Consider the following 20,714-nt stretch of genomic DNA (forward strand, 5'->3'; position numbering starts at 1 on the left):
AGATGGATTGCAGAATTGTTCTACAAGTATCCCCAGTAAGTTTCCAGAGTTGTGCAACCATCACCTGGTTTAGTCTTTAATCAGAGCTTCTGAAGTTTAAGAAAGTTTCCATAATAACATTTAGTAGTTTCAGAAATGCACAATAATGGCAAATGATACTGAAATGCAGACAGTATACAATTTTCTTTTTCCAAAATACTAGGTTCCGTCACCCTGAACATTCTGCTGCTGTATTAAGCCCCGGGAACCGGAACCACAGGATCTATAGAACTGCATAGGGAAAGACACCTACAGCTCTCAGACCACCCCACCCATCCGCGGTCCGCCGGTGGGCGGGGTCTCCCTCTCCAGAAATCTCGGCGGTCCCCTCGCCGGGAACTTCCGGAGCGGGGCCTGGCTCCCGGAACTCTTCGGGCGGAGGCGGAGTCTCCTGCCGAGGGCCGCTCGGAAGAGGGCGGGGCCTACCCGCATCAGGACCAGTCTGGCTGCACCTGCATCCTTCCGCTCAGAGCATCCCCGGAGCATCTTAGGAGGCGGCCGCAGCTGGCAGTCAGGGGCCCGACCGTCGCAGGAGGTGTCCGCCAGACACCTTCCCCCTCCCCTGAGCTGGCCCTCTACAGCGGCGGCCTCGGTGCTGACCGGGCGCCCCCAGACTCGTCTGATCCCTGAAAAAGCATACATAGCAATAGCCTCTGATTACGACATGGCTGAGATCACCAATATCCGACCTAGCTTTGGTAAGTAGAGTGCGGACAACTAAAGCCTGGGGCCGTGGGCACCGCCGCACAGCCAGGGGCGCCCAGTGCCGGGAGGGAGCGAAGCCCACCCCAGGGCCTTCAGGGTCGGACCCGCTAGGATTGGGCCTGCGACGGCGAGCGGCGCCAGAACTTGAGCTGCGGGTGCAGGGGCCAGCCAATCCGGGGGTCCCCGGGGGTCGCCGGGGGTCGCGGGTCGCGCGGAAACCTGTGTGGCCCGAGTCGGCGCTCTGCAGGGGAGGAAGGGAGGAGGATGAGGACCTCTCCCCCTCGGGGCGCTCAGGGCGGTGCCCCCTGCTCCCCCTCCCATTCCTCGGGCTGCGGGGGAGGGCAGCGGCGGGGGATGGGCGCCAAGATGGCATCTGGGGGGCTGGGGGGCCGGGGGCCAGCGGCCCGCTGCGGGGAGCCGAGGCTGCGGGGGCGCCAGGAGCTGCTGCCCAGCGGGCGGGCGGGGCGCGGGGCGCGGGGCGCGGGGCTGGCGGCCGCCCAGAGCCCCCAAGTGCGGTTCTGCACCGTAATGGTGGGTCCGTCCGATGCTACCAAATGGCGCTTGGCGCTGCCGAGCTAGGGATGACGTGATGTCTATTCTGGGCCTCCTGGCAGCGCCCAGGCCCCTCTTCCCGGGCCTTTGTTCCCTGTTTCCCTGGCCTGGCCTTTCCGAAAGGGGGACTCACCGCGCCGGTGCTGGCGAGGGCGCGGACCAGGCCGGGGGGAGGGGCGGGAGGCCGGGCCGGAGGGAGGCCGCTTTGTGTACCCTGCAAGGCATTACGTCACCGCGGAGCGGCTGGTCCCCGACCCGGGCCTCTGGGCTGTGATCCCGGCTGTGCTCCCAGGAGCAGAGTGCCCGGTGGAAAATATGGAGGAAGACGCGAGAGAAAAGCTGAAAAAGCAAGTTTTTTCCTCTTTGGGGCTTCCTCCAAAATGTGCTAGGGTTGCAAACTTCCTGGGCTATGTTTTCCTGGTTCAAAAATAAAGGAGTTACCCTGTTTCTCCCTCCTTTTCACCTCAGCTTGGATGAGAGCCCCAGGTTCCTTCAAATCCCCTAAAAGAGCACATCCTTCAGGCAATCCAGAAGGTTTGAGCATCCAGACAACAATTTTTAGGGCGGGGCCACAATCCAACTAGGAAATGGCTTTTCTCCTTCCCCAGTAAGAGGTTGGTGGAAATGAGCAGAACCCCATGAGCTCTCCCACCTCAAAATCAGGAAGAAGATATCAGATCAGGGGAAGTATCCAAAAAACAGATCACACCCATTAGCTACTGGTTCTTACTGATTCCCCAAGGCTAAATCTTAGTGGTATCTCTTTCTTCCACTTCACCTTCTGCATCTCTACCTTTGAGTCCTACATTTCCAAAACTAATGTCCCTTTTGTGGTCACATGAGCACTCCATGATTTTCTTCCTGTTCTTTCTCTTTTGTCTTATGCCTTCTATCCAACATATTCTTTTCTCTAATTGCAGTCCCAGATTCCTTGGAAAGTTAGAAGGTGTGGAGCATGATATAGTAGTTTCCTTTAGAGGGAATATTAATGGAAAAGAGAAAAATTATTTCAGCATTTTACCTACTCCATTTTATTTAATCCTTACAATATCCTCCAGTGTAGGCATTATTATATATATTTGCCAGATGAGGAAACAGGTTCAGTGAGACAAAATAATGAATCAAGTCAAACAAACAGCAAGGGTAGCACAAAGACTTAAACCAAAGTCCAGCTTATGCCAAACTCCATTGTCATTTCACTGTGTCACTCTGGCCCACTTGACAGGAAAGGCTATAGTAGAGGGAGTGTCAATAGCAGGTCTAGTCAAAGGCTGAGAGACCTAGGCACAGCCTAGATATGTCTTACAGATCTTTAGACGTATACAGGGGTACTACATAGAGAGCTGCCATTTCTGATTTTCTCACATTTCATAGAGTACTTCATTTCAAAGGCTTTAGCTCTTTGGAGGTACACCAAGCCAACACTCAATTATCCATGACCTTGGAGGACAAAAGGAGCAAGCAGCACAGTCACTGCAATTTATGACTACTTTAAAGCACTCACTTTAGCCATCAGTTCCACTTCCTTTTCCCACCAAGCTTTTGATGAAAGCAAAATAGAGGGTTCTGAGTTTCAGCATCTCTGATTTTTCTAGTTCATTGTCTTGGGTGTGAGGGAGAGAGGCAGGGGTTAACAGATACCGAAATGAAGAAAGAGGGGGGAACCCTGGGTGGCGCAGCGGTTTGGCGCCTGCCTTTGGCCCAGGGCGCGATCCTGGAGACCCGGGATCGAGTCCCACGTCGGGCTCCCGGTGCATGGAGCCTGCTTCTCCCTCTGCCTGTGTCTCTGCCACCCCCCCCCTCTCTCTGTATGACTATCATAAATAAATAAAAATTAAAAAAAAAAAAAGGAAAGAGGGGCAAAAGTGGGAAAACAGGTGGAGGAGAGAGAGCCTGGATCGTCCACAGATGGCTTCATAGGTTTGTCTTCCTTATCTGTCCTCCTGAAACGTGAGAATCCCTCCTCTTCTTTTCCCATCCCGCCTCCATTTTCTTTTTTTCTTTTTTCTTTTTTAAAGATGTTATTTATTCATGAGAGACAGAGAGAGAGAGAGAGAGAGAGAGAGGCAGAGACACAGGCAGGGGGAGATCAGGCTCCATGCAGGGAGCCTGATGTGGGACTTGATTCTGGGTCTCCAGGATCAGGCCCTGGGTTGAAAGCGGCACTAAACCGCTGAGCCACCTGGGCTGCCCCAGACTCCATTTTCTAACAGCATGTGTGGAGGCATCCTAAACCCTAGAGTGGGCTCTCTGAAGACCACAGAATAAATCTATGATAGAGCCAAAAGGATCACTCAGATGTCTCCCAGCCTGGGCCATTAGATCTCTCTTACAAACTATTCTCAAAAATGCACCTGTCTTGTTGGTTCCTTGCTTTCCTCTTCTCATGGAGGCAATCTGTGTTCACTGTCATTAATCAGTAGCAAGCAATTTTCAGGAAAGTCCCTGATTGATGAGCAGAGAGCCACTTTTTCAGACTGTGCCCATTTTCATTGACCATTGAGTCCAATCAGTTTTTCAAATATTTACTGAGCTCTTATTAGATGCAAAGACTCAGGGACTCAGAGATGGACAGGATGTTATTTCCACCAGGTTTTTTTTTATTTTTTTATTTTTTTAATTTTTTTCCACCAGTTTTCAAGGAGCTTCCTACCTAGGAGCTTCCTACCAAGGCCGCTCCCATTTTGTGAAGCCTGTCCCTAGCAACTCTTATTTCACTTAATATCTGAGAAACACTATAGTTATTTAGTATGGCCATGGACATAGTTGCCTTCATTTATTTTGTTAATGGCTTTACTCTTTCCCTGTACTGTATTACTTAAGAATGTAACCCCTTCTTTTCTTGCCTCATCCCAACTTTCATAGAATCATGAAATATTGGACAAAGAACTTCAGAGACATTTAGTCCAATCCCTACCCAAGAGAGGCATTTTAGAATATGCCTGACCAAGGGTGAGCCAACCTCTGAAAGTTTTCAGTTGGAGATTCATTGCCTCATGAAGCAATCTGAGCCATTGTGAGGCAGTTCTAATAATAATTTGACTCTCTTCATTGAGTCAGAATCTTTCTTCCTGTAGCCTGTATGCACTGGTGCTAGAACCTGCCCTCCAATGTAAATCTCAAACCAGACCTCTTCCATCAAAATGCCTTAAATAATTGAAGAAAGTTATTATTCCAAACCCCTCAGCTCCAATTCCTTCAACTTTTCCTCATTTGATATGGTTTCCAGGTATTTTATTATTCCGATTATCCATAATATAGAGACACTCTGGTGTCAGGCAGGCAGGCTACTATGTAGCCTTAGGCAAATCTGAGTCCCCAGGTCCCTCAGTTATAAAGTGGGCATATTTGTGGTACCTATTCAGTGAGTTCTTTGATTCAGAGAGAGCTCTGGCACAATGTCTGCCAGGGACACAATAAATATACACGAAACAATAGCAGTTTTTATTCTTGTCAGTGCTAGATGGAACACTCTACATATGTTATGACCAGTGCAGATTAAATCTTACTACCCCCACCACCGTCATCTGGACATCATATTCATAGTATGGCGTGGCATTAGACTAATTATACTTCAGATTTGTGGTTACCTAAACAACTACATTTTTCTTTTTTCTTTTTAGAGAGAGAGAGGAAAGCATGCACACATCCACATAGCAGGGAGAGGGCGAGGGAGGTGAATCTTAAGCAGGCTCACGCCCAGTGCAGAGCCCAACACAGGTCTCGATCCCACAACCCTGAGATCATGTCCTGAGCCAAAATCAGGAGTCATGCTCTCAACCAACTAAGCCACCCAGGTGTCCCACAACTAGATTATTTTTGCTTAGACTTGTCAAGTATTGTGCATCAATAGATTTTGAAGGCCAATATAGAATTTTATATTTACCCTTGATATATATAATCATATTGACTGATGTTCTTTTTCCAATGTTTGGAGGCTATTTTGAATTCACTGATTCATTTGTTCACTGAATACTTACTATGTGCCACATGGTTCTAGGATGTGGGGATATAGCAGTGAACAAAACCATCACTATTCTTGTTAATCTTCTCTAGTAAGGAAGGACAGGTAAATATATGTCAGGAGTAATAAATGCTATGAAGAAGAATAAAGCAGAGTGAGGGGGTATTGTCTCACTAGGGGCAGCTAGGAGATGCTTTTCTGACAAGGGAAGGTTTGACCAGAGGCCTTCAATGAGTGAGGAAGTGAGCCAGGCAGATACCCGGTGGAAGGATGTTTCAGAAAGATTCTGGAATGTGCTGAAGTCATGTTCATTTCCTTAGTTCTCCCTGCCCTACCTAAGTCTTCCTCTACAAAGTAATGTGGAAAACTAGAGGCCTTACTAACACGTTCAAGGCCTAAACCCAATTTGGCCTCAGTGTACCCCAAACTCGTTAGGGGCCCAATTTGTGTAGGAAAGGATAGGGTAAAGGATGGGAAGGAAACAGTCTTTCTCTATAGTTATTTATTCATTCAGCAAATACGTACCAAGTACCAGCTCTGCATTTTTAATGCTGGGGATACAGAAGTGAACAAAACAGGAAAAATCCCAGTCCTTGTGAAACTTACTCACTAGTGAAGATATATAGTAAAATTTATAGTAAAATTATATATTTGTGTGTGCACCTATATATATGTTGTGTGTGCACACATGCATCTGTGTCACTGTATGTGAGAGAAAAAGATAAGACATAAGGAGAAAGTTACCCAGGGCTGGGACATGTAGGCCTTGGTGGCAAGGAGGTTGAGCCTTACTAGGAAGGTGATATTTGAGCAAAGAGCTGACATTTTCCATAGTCCCTATTTCTTCCTATTTAAAAATACAAGTACTTGAAAAAAAATGTGTTTTTTTCAAGTAAAATAAGACAAAGTACAAGTATTTGGAACTGGGAGCTAAAATTTGCAACATAGTTTAAAAATACTCAGATCCAGATTTCTTTTTACCACCCTTAAACACTGTACCCAGACCACCCAGAGTCAGCCCTACATCCTCTACTCCAGCTGCCATTCTGTCACCACAAGCCCACTGCAAACCCTGTACTGGATGCTGTAGAATATTCTCCTGAAACCAGACACGGCCTGTGCCCTTGTGCATTGTGTAACGGTTGAGGTAAAAGGTGACTTTATCACACAGGACAGCTTTATGTGAAACACAAATCAATAAGAGTGAACCAAGTCCTTGAGTGCTGAGAGACAGCCAAGAAAAGACCAGGGAGTTGAGTGGGGCACTGTAAAGAAGGCTTCTTGGAGAAGGGAAAGATTTCATCCAGGTCTGAGGGAAAGGAACAGCTCCAGATTGGTCAGAGAGGATGGCTCAGGGCATCTCCTAGAGAGGGGAGGGTAAGCCTGGATGAGCATGTTCTGCGGTGCAGGCTAGCTTGCGGATGACGTTGGCTCTGCAGAGGCTGTAAGTAGAGGAGCTCTGGACGGGGGGTTGAGGTCTACCTGCCTTGATGCATCTCTGGTCTCCACCTTCAGATGTGTCACCAGTGGTGGCTGGCCTTGTTGGGGCATCTGTGCTGGTGGTGTGCGTGTCGGTGACCGTCTTTGTGTGGACATGCTGCCACCAGCGGGCAGAGAAGAAGCACAAGACCCCACCATACAAGTTTATCCATATGCTCAAAGGCATCAGCATATATCCAGAGACCCTCAGCAACAAGAAGAAAATCATCAAAGTGCGGAGAGACAAAGATGGCGGTGGGAGGGAAGGTGGGCGCGGGAATGTGCTGGTGGATGCAGCAGAGGCTGGCCTGCTGGGCCCAGACAAAGGTCCTGGAGGACCTAGCTCTGGATCTTGTATAGACCAGTTACCCATCAAGGTGGACTATGGGGAAGAACTGAGGAGCCCCATTGCGAGCCTTACCCCTGGGGAGAGCAAGACCACTTCTCCGTCATCTCCAGAGGAGGATGTCATGCTCGGCTCTCTCACCTTCTCAGTGGACTACAACTTCCCGAAAAAAGCCCTGGTGGTGACAATCCAGGAGGCCCATGGGCTGCCAGTGATGGATGAGCAGACCCAGGGCTCTGACCCCTACATCAAAATGACCATCCTTCCCGACAAGCGGCACCGGGTGAAGACTAGAGTGCTACGGAAGACCCTGGACCCTGTGTTCGACGAGACCTTCACCTTCTATGGCATCCCCTACAGCCAGCTGCAGGACCTGGTGCTGCACTTCCTTGTTCTCAGCTTCGACCGCTTCTCCCGGGACGATGTCATCGGGGAGGTGATGGTGCCGTTGGCTGGCGTGGATCCCAGCACAGGCAAGGCACAGCTGACCAGGGACATCACCAAAAGGAACATCCAGGTGAGGAGGGAGAGTATGTCGGGGAGAGCTGGTAGGTAGGGGGAGGCAAGATCTCAGGGAACAAGGGGAAGGGCAAGGGGGTGTATAGATGGCCAGGGGGAGCAATAGGTAGGACACTTGTGGCTTTGAGAATCAGCAGTGGCCAGGATGCCTAGGTGGCTCAGTGATTGGGCATCTGTCTTTGGCTCAGGGCCTGATCCAAGATCTGAGATTAAGTCCTGCATTGGGCTCCCTGCAGGGAGCCTGCTTCTCTGTCTGTGTCTCTGATTCTCTCTGTGTGTGTCTCTCATGAATAAATGAATAAATCTTTAAAAAAAAAAAAATTCAGCAGTGGCCAAAGTGAGACAGAGGGGCCATCCGGCTAGGTCTCCTCCAAAAGGAACTGCATGAGGAGAGAAGGACAGGGAGCTTCTGAAGTCTCCCCTTGTGGTTGGTATCCTGATGCTGAGTCCAGCTTACTAGGAGTGGGTTCCCCCCGACCAGTCCTAGTCCCTCGTGATGTCAAGGACATGGGGGCCAGCTTCCTCTCCAAAGCCAGATGTGATCTTCCTCCAGGGGACCATGATGGGACTAAAGTAATTCTGCCCTCAGCCTCCCTGTCCAGCCCAACCTCAGGTGGGGCTTCTCGTGGCCTCTCCACCAACTCGGGCCAGTGAGTTGACCTCTGAGCCCCTCCCCCCAGCCCGAGCCCTGCCTCACATGTTCCTCCTCTGCACCCCAGGGCGCACAGGCTAGAAGGGAACTGAGAACCCGCATTCCTGTCTTCTCCCCACTGGGCTGGCAGTGGCTCATGAGTCATAATTTCAGGGGTGCAAGAAATGTGTCCCACCCCCCTCATTCATGCATTTTATACATACCTGGGGGCACCGCGGTCATCTGCAGAGCACCCTGGCTGCCCTGGTAACACCCACTGCAGCTCACTGCTTCCCAGCCCAGGGTCCCTGCAAGTAAGCTTGTTTCCCTGTCTGTAACGTGGAGCTGCTAACACTAGCCTCCTCGCAGGGCTTGGGGATCAGAAGAGGTAATATGTCTGGCATGTAGTTGCCCCTGAGAACCTCACTTCCCTGGGGGAGGGAGACCATCTTGGCAACCATCAGATTGTGAGGGTGGCAGGTGTCTTGATAGAGGTTTTTGGCGTTTTAAATGTAGACTTTCGTTCCTGTTTCAAGGTACAGTGTAAGTAGTTAATAACAAGGGCTGTGAAGTCGAAGCTGAGTTTGAATCCAAATCTCGCCAGCTTACTGAGCTTCGCTTAGCAACTCTGATCTCAGGTTCCCACAGGAGTGATGCAAGAGGATTCATTTGCACAGCCCCTAGTGCCACTATTTCTACTATTAGTAAGGTCTGATCCCGGGGAGATGCATGTGGTTCTCAGACCTTTATGTTTTGTTTTGAGAAAGTAAAGGACGGCAAGGGAGCCTGAGTCACTGCAGGAGGAAGGAGGTTCTGAAGGGGTGTCAGAGCCGCTGAAAACAACCGTACATCTTGCAGAAAAAGCCGAGGCCTAGAGGCCAGACTTATCTCCGGATGCCTTTTCCACTCTGCACTCAATGGGGAGGCAGGGCACTCAGGGTTGGACCAGAAAGGCTTCCAGGCCAGTAGGGCCATGTGTGCAGTGAGCTCCAGGCACAAGTTTTACTCTCTAAAAGGGAGCGTTGTGGGGGAAGCAGAAGGCACTGCGTCTTGGATTGTGTCACAGGCACCTGTCCCACTGGAGCCAGCCCAGCCATGCCACCGCCCAGAGAACTGCAGCTGTTGTGTGGCACACCCAGCTCTACTGTGGAGAGGCCAGGGAAGCCCAAATGTTTTAAGAGTATTAGAGGGGTTTTGTCAGCATCCAATGCCAAGACACAAAGAAACATTCTAGAGCCCAGGACAGCAGGGGCTCTTGTGTCCTCTGAGGTTGGAGTCAGAAACATGGATAAAAACTAGTTTTCATCCCCTCCATCCCCTTCCCCTGAACTGCCCTCTCTTTTCCTCAGGTTTCTTCCAAGCCCTCCCTGCTCCCTGACCCCTCTTTACAGTATCCCTAGTGCTCCACTGCCTGCCTTCATCCAGCTGCCCCAGCTCCCTGCCCTGTGGCCCCAGCCTTGGTCGAGCCATCCACTGGCTGGACTGCCCCAGACAGCTCATGTTCCTGAAGCCCAAGGCCGAAAGCAGGCGATGGCTCTGTGCCAAGCTGCAGCTGGGAAGAGACGGGCCAGGAAAGGGATTGATTCGGGCTGGGAACAAAACAGCCTCAAATCCAGGACACTGGCCAGGGAGCACAGACAATGGCATTTGCTAAACTGCCAGGGGCTGTTGGCAAAAGCCAAGTTTCTTTCCACTTTATTAACTCCCTTTAGGAGGGACAAGCCAGGGCTAGGATCCTGAACAACACATCGCCTTGGAGAGGCCCAGACAGGACACACAGAGCCCGTGCACCCCTGTGCCAGAGCCTCCCAGCCCCCTGGGCCTCCTGAGCATGTTTCCCCAGCGTGCGTGTGTGGGCAGGGCTGCACTCCATCCTTAGCCATGGCTGTCACTTGGCCAGCGCCAGTCCCTGTGACTCCCTGCAGTGCAGCCTCCACATATCTACCCTGAGCCTCTCGGCTATGATCTCCCCTTGGCTGACCAGTCAGAGCTGCTCTAAACTGTTCCACACTCTGTAGAGAGCTTTTTCTGGTCTGTGGAGGCATCCCCTTCTAATATGGGACCAGAGGCCTGGGTGAGGACCCATGAGAATTCCACTTCTCTAGATAACATCCCTCCCCCATCAACTGCATCTCCCCTCCTCTAGCAGAGAAAGTCACCTCTTGTGCTTTCCATTGCCCAGTGCAATCTGGTTGAAGAAGCCCAGGACTGGTCAGCCTCTCTGACTCTTCCATTTCACTCCTTTCTCTGGGCCAGCAACCGCCACCTCTTTAAGGTTTCATCTAGGCTGGGCCGTGAAGGCTGATGGAATCATAGAGAGCACTCTCAGCTCTTATGAATACACAGAACAATGTAAGAAGCATTAAAAATTAACCCTTGATTATTAGTGGAAGATCACAATATAAATTCTATAATTCCCCAAATCTCTGAGTTAGACTCTAGAACTAGCTTTTTTTTTTTTTTAAAGATTTTATTTATTCATTCATAGAGACACAGAGAGAGAGAGAGAGGCAGAGACACAGGCAGAGGGAGAAGCAGGCTCCATGCAGGGAGCCCGACGTGGAACTCGATCCCGGGTCTCCAGGATCACGCCCTGGGCTGCAGGCAGCGCCAAACCACTGTGCCACTGGGGCTGCCCACTTTTTTTTTTTTTTTTTTAAGTGGCAGGTTTTTTTCTAATATTTTGTTCAGATAGACATTTTTTTTAAGTAAGCTATCCACCCAACGTGGAGCTTGAACTCACAACCCTAAGGTCAGGAATCATCTGCTCTTCTGATTGAGCGAGCCAGGCGTAGATAAAAATATCTATGAGCCTGGGATAAAAATTGAACTGAATTTACATTTCCATAATAAATCCCCTGCACAGGGAAGGGAGACAGTCCAGAGAGGGCTCCAGGAGAAAGAACAGACAGTGGGAAGAGAAGTACTTTATGAGTGGATTCCCCTGAATTTCTTCAGGTCACTTCCTGTCCTTCCTGGGCCCCATCTGCTATGGACGGCTGGGGACAATGGTCATGGGAAGCACATAAGTCTTAAAATCTCAGATTTATGAGGAACCTAGAGGTCATGCAATTGAGCCAAAAGGGACTGGAAAGAGAAAGAGAAGCACCACGAAGAGAGTAGCTGTGCTTCCATTTCGGGGAGATGAGGGATGTATTTGAAGAGTAAGGTTTTATTCCTCTGGTTTTCCCATGGCTGTGATTTGAGTGCAGATGGCCCATGGGACTTCTGGTCCCTGTAAAAGTGCATTGAGGTTAAGCGGGTACACCTAGTGTGAACACTGTGTGGCCAGTCACTCTGGAAGGGGCTCTGCTCATTCCAGGGAATAGACTGTCACCTGAGCCTTTCTGTCACCTGCATGTCTTCCTAAGGCCACTGTGCCTGCTCATCTTTTCCACTGAGAGAGACAGGAGCCCACTCTGAGAGCAAAGCCTTCCAGCTGTTTCAGGCACGGAGAAGGCCTTTCCTCTGCTTGGGCTTCCACTTGCCTGCCCCCAATAGGGTTTTTGCCTCACTAGGCCAGGGGGCTGGGAAATGGAGCTTGCTCCCAGCCCTTTACAAAGAGCCCTTGAGAAAGAGCCCTTGACAATGCTACTTGCAGTGGGAATTGGGTGGAAAGAGAAGGGGAGGGGGAGGGGAGGTGAAATCTGGTCTTCGGTGCAGAATAAGAGTGGCATGTGGTTGGTGGGAAGGGCATCCTGCCCATGTAAAATGGCCAAAGGAGAACAATTGCCTGAGGGGTGATTTTAGGGGAGAAAATTATTTAAAAAGGTAACCAGAAGTTATCCAAAACTCGGGAAGGGGCTTGGGGATTCAGATTGGGAAGATTTTGTTATATTAAGTGACTTACAAAACACAGTTTTAACAAAATAATTAGGAAATCCAAGCTATAATTTTGTAGTCAATGTTTTTTTTTTTTTTTTACAAATAAAAATCTTTTTTTGTTTTGTGTTTAATGATCAAGGTTTATTTTTTATTTCTTTGTATTCTTTCTTTCTTTCAAGTAGGCTCCACATCCAACATGGGGCTTGAACTCACAACCCAGGATCAAGAGTTGCATGTTCCACCTATTAAGCCAGCCAGGTGCCTCAAAAAACTCTTTGGTTTTTCTTTCTTTTTTTTTTTTTTTTTAAGATTTATTTATTTATCTATTCATGAGAAACACAGAGAGAGAGAGTGAGAGAGAGAGAGAGAGAGAGAGAGAGGCAGAAACACAGGTAGAGGGAGAAGCAGGCTCCAGGCAAGGAGCCCGATGTGGGACTCGATCCCTGGTCTCCGGGATCACACCCTGGGCCGCAGGCGGCACTAAACCGCTGCGCCACTGGGGCTGCCCAACTCTTTGTTTTTCAAATCAAATTACCCTTCTTCTGTATATAAAGTTCAAATTATACTTAAAGATTGTATATATTCATATTTAATATTTGGAATGTAGTATTTGGACATCAAATCTAGTTAATATTTCCTTATTCATGGACATGGAGGGGAGTGGTGGCCCCAATCATCCAGAAGTACTTTCAGGATCATTGCTGTACCCCGGAGCTCTCTGTGATGGTGGAAACATTCTCTGTCTGCACTAGGACATTTGAAATATGACTAGTGTGACTGAGGAACAAAAATTTTAGTTTTATTTAATTTTAATGAATTTAAACGGACACATAGAGCTAATAGCTAGAGTGTTGGGTAGCTCAGTTCTGAATGTTCTTCTGGATGGCATTTAGTTTTTGTTTTCACATGGGATTACTCTCCTGATGCCATTTGGCTGTAGCTAATAGTGAAAATGAGGTTACGTTCTCGATTGGGTTCCAACTCATGTCAAAGAGAAGCAGCCCAGAAGGGCAAGCAGCCTGTGATTCTAAACTGGCTGAGGGTACTTCCCATGGATATAATCAAGACCTGACAAGATGTATGTTATGGGTAAGGAAAAAATGTGGGGCTTCCATCTAGCAGAGAAAAGTCATGAAAATCTTTTTTGAAGCCTGTTCTCTTTGGGACTTCAGTTTCAAAAGCTAAAGGCTGAGTTTATAATTTTAGTCATTTTATGCCCAATGAGAGATATTTCCCTATGTTCCTGGTATGAAACAGAGCCTCAGGAATGTTTTTAAACCATGTGAAACATTATTACAGTTTCATTCCTTGAGATGAGTTAGGCTTATAATCAAAGCACAGACCTGGAGGTTTCTTTCCTTGTTTTTCACTGATGAGCTAACCGGATGATTTCCTTCTCTTGCACGGGCTTCCCTGAGCAAGTGGTACAGGGAGCCTGTGTGCTTCCAGAGAGCAGGCTCTCTCCTTGTCCCCATCTCTAGCCGCCACTGCTGATGGAACACCGGGCCCGGTGGGCGCACAGTAGGCCATTTGGGGGAGTACGAGGCAGACGGAAGGCTGGTGGTGGGTAGAGTCTGGCTTTGCTTAGAATTCCTGAAGTAGGTGACATTTTTCTGGTGCTTTGAAGAATACAAGGAGTGAGAGTTGGTAGTGAGGGGAGTTTTGTCCCAACCTTCCTTCCTTTGTCCAATATTCCTTGAACCCCACTTCCTTTTAGTTTCCGTCTCACAGCTTCATCCCTACCTTATAAACCAGAAACACATTAAATTTAAAAAGAAAAAATTTTTTAAATGAGAAAACAAAAGAAACAAATAAATGAAACAAAAAATAAGCTAGAAACACACGAACTTGCCCCCCATTCCAGTGAGTTCTTCCTGGAACGCGGCCTGCCCCACACCCACCACTGCTGAGGGGGTCCAGGCTTTGGTGTCCCCTCCACAGCCCAATGCAGCAGCCTCTGGGCTCCTCTCCCCTCCAGTTTATTCTCCGGCTTCCACTAGAACAATACTAGTCTTCGTAAAACAGTAACAGAGCAATGACTGTGTCCCTCCCGTGCTGGGTGCTGGCAGCCATCCTAGGCCTGTGAGCGGCTGGCTGAGCTGTTTCCTAGAGCCCCCCCCTTCTCATCCCCCACCAACACCCCAAGGGCAGCACCTCCCCTCCACCATTCTCTGAACACAGTGGGCCTTCCCTCTACATTGCCTGGAAGATTCCTACTTATCTTCATAAACTCAGCCCCAAGGTCAGTGGACACATTCTGCCCCTGGTTCCCAGCAGCACTTACACAGGCTCCTTCCTGCTCCAATGAGGGCATGTTTGTTTATCTCAGTCTCTTCTGGGCATGGTAAGCTCCTTGGAAGTGACAACTGGGTCCAGGCCGGCTCAGTCAGTGGAACACATGACTCTTGATCTCAGGGTTATGAGTTCAAGCTCCACATGGGGTGTAGAGATTACTTAAAGGGGAGCGGGGAGAGAACAAATGGGAAAAAATGAAAAAGAAAGGAACCAGGTCCTATCAGCTTGGGACCCCCAGCACCTAGCATGCAGTAAATATCAAACATTGCTTAAAATGTCCTTGGAGGTTGGGAGGGTTTTTTCAATTCCCAAGCACAGCCTAGAATACAATTCAAAGAGGCAAATGGAAATCTGTGGGCAGAGGGGAGGAAGCCAGTGTGGCTGGAGAGGATACTCCCAGGTGCATCCACGGAGGCAGGTGGGGCAGGTGTGGGCACTCACCTTGTAACATGGAGGAACAGTCGCTAGGACATTCAGGAACCTGCCCAAAGCCAGGGGCTGAGTAGGTGGCAAAGTGAATGCTCAGTCCCAAGTTTCCTGCCTTCCACCATCCAGTCTCTAAAGCTTTTATCGCAAGAACCAAATGAGGCAACAGGTGAGCATGCCCTTCTCTAGGCCCAAGCACAGGTCAAAGTTTACTGGTTTTAATTTAGTCCTCTGGATGATACTATGAGGTTGGTATCGTTTTTACATCCATCCTTCAGATGAGGAAACTGGAGCATAGAGCCGTCAAGTTCTTGTCCCAGGTGACACAGGCAGAGAGTGGCAACAGGACTGGAATCCAGAGCCCTCCAGCCTGGGTCTGTGGAATACCAGGCGAGGTGGCCTCTCCATGCAGATGGTCTCATTTAATATTAGGATTATAATGAGAACATGTCAGGTTCCCTTCCCTGTTAAATGAGGGGGGAGCACACTCTCAAGTTGCTGGATGCTTCTGCAGGCCCCCTCCCTGGCTCTGCACACTTCCGGTTCCCTCCCTACTCCCCAGTCCTGGACATTTATCAGATCTTTCCTCTTCCAGAAGTGCATTAGCAGAGGGGAGCTCCAGGTGTCTCTGTCTTACCAGCCCGTGGCACAGAGACTGACCGTGGTGGTCCTCAAAGCCCGACACCTGCCGAAAATGGACATCACTGGCCTCTCAGGTAGCAGCTATTTACCTCAACCCGCCTGTGGCCCCAACACCCCTGCACCCTTCAGGCCCCACTCCCTTCCCCGTGATTACCTGGGCTCTAGATGTCCTTGGCGCAGGAGGTGCCCTCCAAGCCCTGGGTGAGGGGTCCCATCAGATGTACACCAGGCACTGAGCTAGCTCCAGGGGAGACCTCTGAAAAGCCCCGCAGGCATTCCTTATCCCTGCGCCCTAGACGCGGCTTCCTGGGCTCATGGGCTGTCCCCACTCATGATGAGGAAGTTGTCCTCCAGTGGTCCTGATGGCCCCCCTCAGCCCCTTGCCTGGGCAGGCAGATGAACTGAAGTCAGAGTGTGTTGGAGGCACATCAGTGGAGAGTGAGTGAGTGAGTGGCCACCACTCAAGGAGCCGCAGAGCCCCCTTCCGACACAGAGCCACCCTTTAGAGGAGGACTGTGTCATGGGCCTGTCCCCCTTTCTCCTTGTCTCTCTGGCCGCCCCAGATCCTTATGTCAAGGTGAACGTCTACTACGGCAGAAAGCGCATTGCCAAGAAGAAAACCCATGTGAAGAAGTGCACTTTGAACCCAGTCTTCAATGAGTCTTTCGTCTATGACATCCCGCCAGACCTCCTGCCCGACGTGAGCATCGAGTTTCTGGTCATCGACTTCGATCGCACCACCAAGAATGAAGCAGTGGGGAGGCTGATCCTGGGCGCACACAGCGTCACCAGCAGCGGCGCCGAGCACTGGCGGGAGGTCTGCGAGAGCCCCCGCAAGCCCGTGGCCAAGTGGCACAGTCTGAGCGAGTACTGATCCTGCCCGTCCTCCCGGAGCCGAGCCCGAGGCAGACAAGGCAGGCGGAGGGAGAGATGCCGGAGAGGAGTGGACTCAAAACCTCATTTTAGTTGTAGAAGATTTCTTACAAAACAAACCCCACAAAGAACACCCCACGTGACCACAGCTGCAGATCAGTTCTTAGGGAGGATGATTTTTCTCCTTTGCAAGGCACTAGAAATCCTTTTTTTTTTTTCAATGGGGAAAAAGAGAGGGAAAGGCCTCACGAGTCTATATATAACAATGTAACCTTATACTTGCATGTCTAATACAAACTGAAGAAATTAGCCTAACTGCCAATATCAAGTTACAGATTTTGAACCATGAAAATTGTGTTTTGTGCCGAATTGTATTTGCTGATCACCTGAAATTGGCCTCTTTTTACTAGGCTTCTCTAGAGAGTGACTCTCTCACCCCCTCTCCCCCCAGAAGGATATTTTACTCACATGAAAGCTCATGGTGTCCTCATCCCTGTCTTGTCTCCCTCACGCCTCAGACAGCTCCTGGAGCTCAGGGTCCAGAGGTCAGTCGTGAGCCAAGAAACGAGGGTGGGGTGGATAAGACAGGGTGTGCAGGGGAAATAGGATGTGGGATGTGGAGTTTTTGCTGCCACACTGCTGCTGGGAGGCCTCGGGGGTGGCCTAGGGTTAACTCGAGATGAAGCATATGACCACAGCGGACTTCAAGGTAGAATTTGGGTTTACGAAACTAGAGATCCTCTCTGGAGCGAGCTTCGGAGCCTTCAAAACTAGCTGGGGTGGCTCCAGTGGGCTCAAGCGGCAGGTCCCAGATGCCATTTGTGGGTGCAGGCAGGACAGTGTCCGCCACCCCCTCTCAGCGCCACCAGGAAGTGACAGCCATTTGTTGGTTTGAAGGATGAAATTGGCATTTTCCCAGAAATGCTGACCAATGAGAAGCTTTAGAGTTTTCTCAGGTAGCTTAGATGAAATTGGTTTTGCTTCACAAGGAAAATGGCCATCAGAAATTATTCTTTATCCTTAAATTTTTCCATTACGGCTCTTAAAACTGAGGAAGTGAGTGAAATGAGTAAATGTGAGTTAATGAGCAACTGAGGTAACCTGGATTCTTTTATACCATCCTGCCCCTCCTCACAGAGTGCTTAGTTCTTGGATTTTGAGTTGAGTCAAGGGAAGGGATGGGGAAGCACAGAGCTGCATCCCTCTCCTGCCAGCCGGCAGCTGAGGTTGCCAGGGAGCCAGTGTCTTGCCAGGATTAGAACTTAGGTCTCCAGCCTCCTGGCCAGCCATGGCTCTAGCGTCGAGACCTGTCACAGGGCAGAGGCTGGTGGGCCGTCAGTGAGCTTGCACAGGAAGATCTTTCCCCTGGCCTGCAGAACAGCTCAGATGGGCAGCAGCTGGAATCAGCCTGAAAGAGCAGGTCCACACCCAACGAGAGAGCATCCCTTCTGACTCACTTCTGAGGAGGCTGGGAGTTCACAGACAGGGTGGCACTGCTGCCTGGGTCATTCCCTTAGCTCTTGTGGATTTGAAACCAGTCTGCTCCCCTGAATCCTTTTGTTGTTCTTTTTAAAACCTGGATTCCTGAAAGTGCTGAGCAGGCACGAAGCCCACTGTTCTTGTACCCTCCAGCTCCCCATCCCCCGATCTGACTCACATCCCATCAGTGTGCTCACACCACTGGCTCAATCTTATACTCCATGGAATGTAAATACTGTATCATACGTAGAAGAAAATAATTTTTGTTTTCTAAAAATGCATTTTGAGATAGTTTAATGTAAATCTGACAGGAGCATTCTGAAGACCCATTAGGAAAAAAACTTAAATGCTTCCTCTTCATCGCCTTAATGTCTGAAGATCAGAAATCGCTGAGCAACTCACTTTTGTTTCCTTCCCAGAAGCCATGCAAAGCCACAGGTGGAGAGAGTCTGGCCTTGGCCTCGCTCAGTGAGCCTCTGCAGCTCCTCCTGCCTACTTCTGGGAAGGCAGCCTCACCCCACCCCTCTCTCCCCATCTCCTGTAGCTTTCTTCCCCCGTTTCTTTGGGTCTGTGGAGCAGTGGGTGGCAAGGTGACAGGGTGGGAAGTTCAGGAGCCAAGAGGCAGACAGCACAGGGCTCCTCCCTCCTACCTCACGCCTGATCCATCACGCCCTCGGCTTGGCTGTCCTAAAGTTTCTTAGCTGCCTCTGGCTTTCAAACGTGTCCCTCCCAGAGGAGCAGCGCCTCCTCCAAAGAGTCAGTTGAAAGACAAGAGAGTCACACTCTCACTTTTGCACAAGGCACTCATGGTCAGGAAGGGTTTAGGGGACGGTCACTTCGTATTTTCCAAGAGTCAGGCCTTCTCTGCTGATACCTTGATTCCTTTGGGAAGACAAGAGTTTTTCTTAATAACACAAGTCCCTTTATGAGTTATTCTTTCAGTTCTCAGTGGAGTACAGCCAAGATGTAGGTGTTTATGAACATGCTCTAGAGAAGTAAGCAGATAGAACTGGTTTGTGGGACAGGAGCGGCTTGCTCAGGAAGAGGGAATGGTGCAAGTCTTTTATTGGAAGGCTTTTATTATGGCCGTGATAGTGACATTGCCCTCACCATGATCCTTCTCCAATGTGGTCGTCTTTCTTTACCTTGTGTCTTCTCTTGTAAAAAATGAAACTCAAAATAAATGTGTCAAATTTAAAAAAAAAACTGGAAAAGCAAACGAATTGTGTGAAACTGCATAATGCTGTAATGCTAACCTACAATATGTAATGCTATCTTGTATGTGGAGTTTGTTAATGTACCACACAAGTGCAAAATAAAGACTGACTCACATTAAACACACAAGGGCATGAGTGTGGTCTTCTTGGGAGCTCGGTGACGCTGAATGATTCCAACAGGATGTCCTAGAGCACGTACTCCAGTGTGACTCTCCACACCACCTGAAAATTCAGATCCCAGGGGTGCCTGGACTGCTCAGTTGGGGGAGCCTGCGACTCTTGGTCTCAGGGTGAGTTCAAGCCCCACATGGGGTGTAGAGATTACTGGAAAAAAAGAAAAAAATGCAGATTCCAGCTTCCAGACCTAGAGTCCTTTCTCTAGTCCTGTTTCCCTCTCAAAATGTCCTAAGACTCTAACCACCAGGAGAGAGAGGATGGCTTCAGTGCCTGTCCCTGTAATTGGAAATATTTATACCTCAAAGCAATGCCACTAGGGCTGATTCTGTCTTCCATTCATTCCTCAACAGAAATTTGTCCCCGAGTGCATACCATGTGCCAGATGCTGAGGGTATGATACACGGATCCTGTGGCACTCAGCAGAGGACCAGCTACAATCAGATAATCCTGCTAGTAAATATGGAATGACAGAGAAATGCTCTGAAAGAGAAGTGCAGGCTAATGCACCCTTGAGGTTCTGAGGACCCCCTGCACACCCTGAAGTCTGGAATGAAGCACTTTTCCTACCTTCTCTCCTGGGGAAACTGCCTTCCCTGCATGCACAAGCCGGAAGCAGGAAAGGAAGCCTCTACTCTTTTAAAGTTTCAATGAAGGAACTAAAAAACTGGGACACCTGGGTGGCTCAGTGGTTGGGCTTCTGCCTTCGGCTCAGGTTGTGATCCCAGAGTCCTGGGATCAAGTCCCACATTGGGCTCCCTGCATGGAGCCTGCTTTTCCCTCTGCTTGTCTCTGCTTCTCTGTCTCTCATGAATTAGTAAAATCTTAAAAAAAAAAAAAAAAAAAAAAAAAAAGGAACTAAAAACTTTAAATGACAATAATCGTATTATACAAAAATTGATAGAGAAAAGGGGAAAAAAATTAGTCAAGATTCTAGAACTTTCCCAACTTTCTGACTTTTGGTCTTATTTCCTGTACATTTTTTCCATGATGTGTCAATCAGGGTCACTGTAGAAAACATGTAAAATAAAGTACAAGTTCATAGAAACTGGAAAACACGTCTATCTAGGGCAAGCATCACTAATTTCAGCATATCTTCCCATCCATGAACCAGTTGACAATGCAATCACAGCACATACATAATTTTGCATGTTGCTTTTTCTCTAGGTGGTAAGTCTGAAAAAAAAAAACACAATAATATAACAATAATGATGGTAAGAATATCTTGGCACTCAGGATGCTTTTGTCCACGATTAATAGGTAACCCAATTCCAATTAGCTTAAACATGAACAACACACACCGGTTCCCCCACCTGCAAGTCCACAGGTGGAGCCAGCTCTGGGCGCGACTCTGGCAAAAGGTCACTAATACCTCGAGGGCCACAGTGACACTCAATGTCCCCTTAACCCTAAAGATTTTGTTTGTAGGACCACTTTCAGGGGAAAAGAGATTGCTTCATGGCCACTCCCAGAAAAAGAAGGTAAAGCATCCCCAGAAACCTTTAGCTTTTCTCTCCTCTCATCTCACTGGTCCCACATCGGCCACAT

The 20,714-nt window shown here is 49.1% G+C and overlaps 2 protein-coding genes across 3 annotated transcripts in view; one reads left to right on the forward strand and one right to left on the reverse strand.

The window, feature by feature from the left end:
* GON4L (gon-4 like) overlaps positions 1-1,542 on the reverse strand; it is a 75,324-nt gene extending 73,782 nt beyond the window's left edge. The window contains exon 1 of the mRNA XM_077901017.1: positions 1,430-1,542. The gene's annotated coding sequence lies outside the window, so the exon portion shown is untranslated. The remainder of the gene's footprint in view (positions 1-1,429) is intronic.
* SYT11 (synaptotagmin 11) lies at positions 431-19,119 on the forward strand. Of its 2 annotated transcripts, none has more exons than XM_077901027.1 (4): positions 431-737; positions 6,776-7,602; positions 15,377-15,497; positions 15,987-19,119. In XM_077901027.1, the coding sequence occupies exons 1-4, from the start codon at positions 704-706 to the stop codon at positions 16,295-16,297; spliced, it is 1,293 nt and encodes a 430-aa protein (XP_077757153.1). In that variant the 5' UTR covers positions 431-703; the 3' UTR covers positions 16,298-19,119. The 2 variants fall into 2 exon arrangements, with proteins under 2 accessions (XP_077757153.1, XP_077757152.1); XM_077901026.1 differs by having other exon boundaries at positions 433-737; positions 15,377-15,500.
* Positions 19,120-20,714: the final 1,595 nt, after the last annotated feature.

The sequence above is a fragment of the Canis aureus genome, chromosome 6 (genome assembly GCF_053574225.1).
Source record: "Canis aureus isolate CA01 chromosome 6, VMU_Caureus_v.1.0, whole genome shotgun sequence".
NCBI lineage: Eukaryota > Metazoa > Chordata > Mammalia > Carnivora > Canidae > Canis > Canis aureus.